The 7,500-nt window shown below is 47.6% G+C and overlaps 1 protein-coding gene across 1 annotated transcript in view; it reads left to right on the top strand.

The window, feature by feature from the left end:
* Positions 1 to 7,500, top strand: part of LOC105891172 (potassium voltage-gated channel subfamily H member 4-like) — a gene marked incomplete at its 3' end in the record, with an annotated part of 53,774 nt that overhangs the window by 43,463 nt on the left and 2,811 nt on the right. Inside the window, exons 9-11 of the mRNA XM_042703366.1 lie at positions 1,325 to 1,524; positions 3,935 to 4,184; positions 4,591 to 4,805. Coding sequence (XP_042559300.1) covers positions 1,325 to 1,524; positions 3,935 to 4,184; positions 4,591 to 4,805 — 665 coding nt within the window. The remainder of the gene's footprint in view (positions 1 to 1,324; positions 1,525 to 3,934; positions 4,185 to 4,590; positions 4,806 to 7,500) is intronic.

Below are 7,500 nucleotides of genomic sequence, written 5' to 3'. Positions count from 1 at the left end.
AGACATGAGTTCACACATACATAACACACATATATGTACATAATCCTGATCATATGTGTAGTTCACACACACACACACACAGACACACACACACACACACAGACACACACACACACACACACACACACACACACAGACACACACACACACACACACACACACACACACACACACACACACACACACACACACACACACACACACACACACACACACACACACACACACACGTATGTGCATACCCTAAGACAGCCTTGGAGCACAGGCTCTTTAACACCCACTCCATCAACGCCAAGGCTGCAGGTTCATTCCCCCCCTAGCTCCAGGCTCTGCTGAAACACAGGCCTTCACTGTCCCAGAGGCCCTGCGGAAACACACCTCTGACAAATGACTAGATGTAAATCTACCCAGTTGAATTGCAAAGCGACAGATTCTGAATAGCTGAATTTCTTTCTCTCTCTCTCTCTTTCTCTCTCTCTCTCTTTTCCTCTTTCTCTCTCTCTGATTTTCTCTCTCTCGCTCGCTCTCTATTCCTTTCTGCCTCTCCCTTTATGTATGTCTCTTTCTTTTGTGCTCTTGTGAAGTGAAGTGGACTGTGTGCACCGGTTCACTTGAATATATTTCTGAGAAACGAGTTAGTGATAGAATGGCAGTAAGATAAAGGTTTACATTGAACTTCAGGAGTATTCAGATTAAATGTGGATAACCATGGCCATGGATTTCTTTTGCCCTATGTAGTGGAGTGAGTGTGAGTGTTGAGTGTTGAGTGTTGAGTCAATGAGTGTGAGTGTGTGTATGTGTGTGAGAAAAAGATCTGAGGGCAAGATCAATCTGCAGAGAGGGAGAACTGCATGTCTTCAATAGGCCCCACCCATCCCAGGTGTGGGCAATCAACCAATCAACTCCCTAGTACTGCCACCAGTCAACGCACAGCCCCCGTATGGACCACAAGGGGGCGTAGTAGTGGGTCTTAACACCTTTAACTGGTTTAGATGTGTAACTGGATGTGCATCTCATTAATGCAGATGTGAATAAAGGTTTCTTAGAACTGAACCTGATGGCTGCCAGTGGAGAAAAGCACCTGGAGAGTACAGACCAATGAATGCATCCACAGTACTGAAAATGTTTGGATAAAATTAAGCGTATTATTTATTATTTTTCAACGTCTTTTATCAGACTTTCCCACACATTTCTCTATACATCTCTGTCTGCCTCTTTCCTTCGCTTCTTCCCCTCTACTTCATACGTTCTCTCGCTCTCTGTCATGTCCCTCTATCACACACATACTGACTCACTGTCTCCTTACACACTCTGATGCCCTCAGCTCTGATGCATGCCGTGGTGTTTGGGAACGTGACGGCCATCATCCAGCGCATGTACTCGCGGCGCTCGCAGTACCACACGCGCATGAAAGACCTGAAGGACTTCATCCGCGTGCACGGCCTGCCGCAGCAGCTCAAGCAGCGCATGCTCGAGTATTTCCAGACCACCTGGTCCGTCAACAACGGCATCGACGCCAACGAGGTGTGTGGGTGTGTTTCAGACGTGTATGTGTCAGAGAGAGAGAGAGAGAGAGAGAGAGAGAGAGAGAGAGAGAGAAAGAATGAGATGATTGTGTATGAGCTGGCTGTATGTGAAACACTTTAGGGTAAGAATGTGTGTGTGTGTTGGTTTGTGTATGTACAGTGTGTGTATGTTTGTATTTGTATGTGTATGTATATCGGAGAGATGGAAATCAGTAAGTCTCTGAATATGTGCTAGCATGTTGTTTTTTTCATACCACCTGGTCAGTGAGATGTAGTGAGTATACTTTGAGTGTGTGTGTGTGTGTGTGTGTGTGTGTGTGCATGTATTTAGCTGTGAGGGTGTGTGTGTGGGTGAGAAGAAGTGGAAGCACGTACTTCAAGACCACCTGGCTCATCAACAATTGCACTAATGCCGTAAAGAAACAATAGTGCCAAATCCAGCTAGGTGTGCTTCTTTGTTTGCCTGTGTGCCTATGTGTGTGTGTGTGTGCGCGTGTGTATGTGTGTGTGTGCCTGTATGCCTGTGTGTGTGTGTGTGTGTGTGTGCGTGTGTATGTGTGTGTGTGCCTGTATGCCTGTGTGTGTGTGTGTGTGTGTGTGTGTGTGTGTGTGTGTGTGTGTGTGTGTGTGTGTGTGTGTGTGTGTGTGTGTGTGTGCATGTGTTTAGCTATGAGGGTGTGTGTGTGGGTGAGAAGAAGTGGAAGCACGTACTTTCAGACCACCTGGCTCATCAACAATTGCACTAATGCCGTAAAGAAACAATAGTGCCAAATCCAGCTAGGTGTGCTTCTTTGTTTGCCTGTGTGCCTATGTGTGTGTGTGTGTGTGTGTGTGTGTGTGTGTGTGTGTGTGTGTGTGTGTGTGTGTGTGTGTGTGTGTGTGTGTGTGTGTGTGTGTGTATGTGCCTATGTGTGTGTGTGTGTGAGGCTTTGTGTGTCTGTATGCCTGTGTGTGTGTGTGTGTGTATGTGTGTGTGTGTGTGTGTGTGTGTGTGTGTGTGTGTGTGTGTGTGTCTGTATACTGTATGCTCACACTCTCCTGCATGTGCACAAGCTCCAATGTTCTATGGGTTCTAACACACAGCTTCTAAGTCACACACAAAAAGAAGCTACACAATCCTATTAGCCCGCCAACACTTGTGTAGACAGTATAGAACAAATAGGTTGTGATGTGTGGATGTCTATCCATGACAAGCACTATTTGCTACTTTCACACAAGAAATGATGATAGCCCTATCCCTAGTCAGACAGTATCAGTCACATTACTCAGACTCTGAATGTAGGTCACATTCACGTCCAGGACTGACGTGTCCATAGATAATAAAGAGAGACGAGACGATCCTTTTCCATTCCATGAAATGAAGGCGCGCCGTGGCAGTGGGATCACTCAAGGCACGAGTGCATGTCGCGGAGAGTGGAAGTGCTGATTTAAAACAGAAGCTATGTGTCTGCCCTGTAATGACTAGCGCTTGGATCCGTGCTTCTGTAAACTGAGTAGAAATTGATGCTCCTCTCTTGTTCAGTGCACTTCTGCTCCTGTACACTCCTCTTCCAACGTTTCAATCTGGATCCTCTTTCATACTCTCCTCTCCTCTCTTCTCTTCTCCTCTCCTCTCTCCACCTCTCCTCTCCTCTCCTCTCCTCTCCTCTCCTCTCCTCTCCACCTCTCCCTTCTAATTTCTCTCGACTCCTTTCTTTGTATCCCATCCTCATCTCTTCTCCTCCTATCTCCTCTCCTCCACACTCCCCTATCCCCCCTCCTCTCCTTTCTTCTCATCCCCCCTTTCCTCCTTCTATCCTCTTTCTTCACCTCTACTTCCACACTCCCCTGTTTTTACCCTCCTGCCCTCTCTTCTGTCTTCTCCGTTCTCCTCTCCTCCCTCTCTTCTTCCTCTCCCTCTCTGCCCACTCCCCCTCTCATCTCCCCCCTCTCTTCTTCCTCTCTCTCTCCTCTCCTCCCCCTCTTCTTCTTCCTCTCCCTCTCCTCCCTCTCTTCTTCCTCTCCCTCTCTTCTTCCTCTCCCTCTCCTCTCCTCTCTCTTCTTCCTCTCTCTCTCCTCTCCTCCCCCTCTTCTTCTTCCTCTCCCTCTCCTCCCCCTCTTCTTCTTCCTCTCCCTCTCCTCCCTCTCTTCTTCCTCTCCCTCTCTTCTTCCTCTCCCTCTCCTCTCCTCTCTCTTCTTCCTCTCTCTCTCCTCTCCTCCCCCTCTTCTTCTTCCTCTCCCTCTCCTCCCTCTCTTCTTCCTCTCCCTCTCTGCCCACTCCCCCTCTCATCTCCCCCTCTCTTCTTCCTCTCTCTCTCCTCTCCTCCCCCTCTTCTTCTTCCTCTCCCTCTCTGCCCACTCTCCCTCTCATCTCCTCCCTCTCTTCTTCCTCTGCCTCTCCTTTCGCTCCCCATCCCTCTCTCCCCCAGCTCTTGCACGACTTCCCGGACGAGTTGCGCGCCGACATCGCCATGCACCTGAACAAGGACATCCTGCAGCTGCCCGTGTTCGAGGGGGCCAGTCGGGGCTGCCTGCGCTCGCTCTCGCTGCACATCAAGACCACCTTCTGCGCCCCCGGCGAGTACCTAATCCGCCAGGGCGACGCGCTGCACGCCGACTACTTCGTCTGCTCCGGCTCCCTGGAGGTGCTCAAGGACGGCATGGTGCTGGCCATACTGGGTACGTAGGTGTGCCTCTACCAGGGGGTTTTACTTCCTGTATCCACAGCGTTCACTACATCTATATCTCTCTAACGTTACATACTGGTCCTCTCTGTGTCCACCTCTCTTCTTGGTTCATCTGTCTCTGTAAAGTTCTCCATTCTCTCTCTCTCTGTCCATTCTCTCTCTCTCTCTCTTCCTCTTTCTTCTCCAATTGTCTCTTTTCGACATATCTCCCCCTCTTTTCTCTCTCTCTCTCTCTCTCTGTCTTTCAATCAGTCAAATACCAAAATTTCATCAGGTTGTCCCCAGACACCTGTCACAAAGTGCAGTTGTCACACGTCAACATGCAAATCTAGTTTTGAATGCCATTATATACATTGTATGTACATTTTAAATACTGACTTATCAATGTCTGGTTGCAGGGAAGGGGGACCTAATTGGCTCCGACCTGCCGTGCCACGATCACGTGATCAAGACGAACGCGGACGTGAAGGCGCTGACCTACTGTGACATGCAGTACATTAACGTGAGGGCGCTGCGAGAGGTGCTGGAGCTGTACCCGGAGTACGCCAGCACCTTCACCTCCGACATCCACCACAACCTCACCTACAACCTGAGAGAGGGCAGCGAGGCAGAGGTGAGTTACACGTACACACACACACACTCAGTCACACACACACACACACTCAGTCACTCACACACACACTCACTCACACACACATACACATGCACACACATTCACACACATATACACATGCACACACAATCACATACATACACACCCACACACTCACTGACACACACACACTCAGTCACTCACACACACATACAAACACACACACACATTCACTCTCACACACACACACACACACATTAACTCACTCACTCACACACACACACACACTCACACACACACACACACACACACACACTCACTCACACACATACACACAGATAAATGAACTCACTCTCACAGAAAGAAAGAGAGAGAGAGAGAGAGAGCGAAAAAAGAGAGATAGAGAGCACACAGGTGCTGAATGATTTGCAGTATCTAAGCTTCATTCAATTTGCCTGCAAACTCCTTGATGCAGATGCGTCCAGTAGCTCTGTTGAGGTTAGACGCATCCAGATACTAATCCATCATTTCACTCTCGCCTCAGACACAAGCTACATGCACATTCATTACAAGTGCATTACATTCTGGCAGGTAGGAATAAATTGAAAAGACACACACACACACACACACACACAATCCCACTGACACACATACATAACACACACACACACACACACTCTCTCTCTCTCACACACATCTTAAGTGTTCAACCCTGATGGCGTTTTTGCTGTGTTATTGTCTCTGATGGTAATTACAAACCTTCTGTCTGGGTAAAATGAACCGGTCATTTTTTCACCGGGGGGAGCTCTGTCCAAAGTGCCGCCCATTGATGCTACGCCAACACCATCACTAGAACCTGGGGAAAGACAGAAAAAAAAGAAAAAAACGAATAGAATGGGGGACAAAGAAGAACAGTTCGTACCGGCAATTACCAGCCATTTAAGGCCCTGCAGATGTGAATAATGACAAGGGACTGGGAATGTGTTTATTTACTGTACTGAGGCAACGAAATGCAGTTAGCATCTAACCAGAAGTGCAAAATCAGAAGAGTGCAGAGTATGTGCAAAGTGGTAATATAAAAATAGATAAATAGAATATATACAGTATGGTATAAGATATAAGTAATATGAACAGTAAGCAGCAATAATGGTGATTAGTGCAGATGTGATATAGATATATGTAAAGTGCAGGTGAAGTACAGGTGAAAGTGGCAGTAGAAGTTATACATGAGGTAGGAGACATGATAAGATATAAATACGGTGAATATGGATATGGACAACAATTTTAAATAAATAGATATAGACAAATTAACAATTTTAGTGCAAATGTTCAGTGGCTGGAGGGAGGTTTGTGGCAGTCAGGCCAGGGTAGAGGGGGGAATACAGTCACTGTAGGAAGGAATGTGAGGGGGTGATGCTTAAGCGGTGGCAATTAGATAGAAATGGCTTCATGTTGCGTGTGTGTGTGTGTGTGTGTGTGTGTGTGTGTGTGTGTGTGTGTGTGTGAATTTGTGTGTGTGTGTGTGTGTGTGTGTGTATCCAAATGGCTTTGACTTTTTTTTCCAGGGTCTTACTCGGTTTTCAAGGTCACCCAGATTCCCCCACGTGAGTCTTCCCTCAAGACTCCTCTCTCTCATTAAACACCCCCATAAAGATGTTCCCTTCTTTCTTCTTTTTCTTCTCTTTCTCTTTTTTCTCAGCGCATGTGTGTGATGCATGAGGTGGTCATTAAGATGTGTGATGTGGCACAAGGCAGTGGACGGAATTCACCGTTACTTTACCTCTGTGCCTTTGTGTGTGTTTTGATATGAAATACACACACACACTCACACACACAGACACACACACTCACACACACACAGACACACACAGACACACTCTCACACACACAGACACACACACACAGTCCTCACTAGATCAAGTGAGGACCTGAAAACACACACACAAACACACACACATACACACTCACACACACTTCTTTCTGCCTCCAGGTCCTCGCCAGAATTAGGTCATCTGCTTTCTTTAAACACACACTTTTACCTCATACAAACATACACACATACACAGACATACCTTTATACACACCAACCCACACACACACTTCTACCTCGGTTTGAACACAGCGCTTGCTTTGCTATTTTACGATAGTATCACCACATTCCTATATGTGTGTGACTAGTGTGTGTGTATTGCTCTGTGTTGTATTGGGTTTAATTGATTCCCTGTTCTGTGGATGTTAATGTGCCAATGGCTATGCTTGCTGCTATGACCTTCATGCCTAGTTACCATATCCATAGAGGAACCATGAGCTCCTGGGAAAATGTCTGGCAACAGCCCTGCTTTACCCCCCTTTGGCCTGTAGGGGGCGCTGTGCTGAGTGTGTCTGTGGATGGTGCATCTCCATAGTGCTGCTGACATCCCTCACAGGCTCACTGGAGTCACTCACTGAGGTCACACACTGGGGGCACTCAATAGGGTCACTTACTAGGGTCACTCACTGAGGTCACACACTGGGGTCACTCACTAGGGACACTCACTGAGGTCACTTACTAGGGTCACTTACTAGGGTCACTCACTAGGGACACTCACTGGGGTCACTCACTGGGGTCACACACTGGGGTCACTCACTAGGGACACGCACTGAGGTCACTTACTAGGGTCACTCACTAGGGACACTCACTGGGTCACTTACTAGGGTCACTCACTGAGGTAACTTA

The sequence above is a fragment of the Clupea harengus genome, chromosome 23 (assembly GCF_900700415.2).
Source record: "Clupea harengus chromosome 23, Ch_v2.0.2, whole genome shotgun sequence".
Taxonomy (NCBI): domain Eukaryota; kingdom Metazoa; phylum Chordata; class Actinopteri; order Clupeiformes; family Clupeidae; genus Clupea; species Clupea harengus.
The sequence above is the reverse complement of the archived record's forward strand: the minus strand, read 5'-3'. Positions and strand labels throughout refer to the sequence as shown.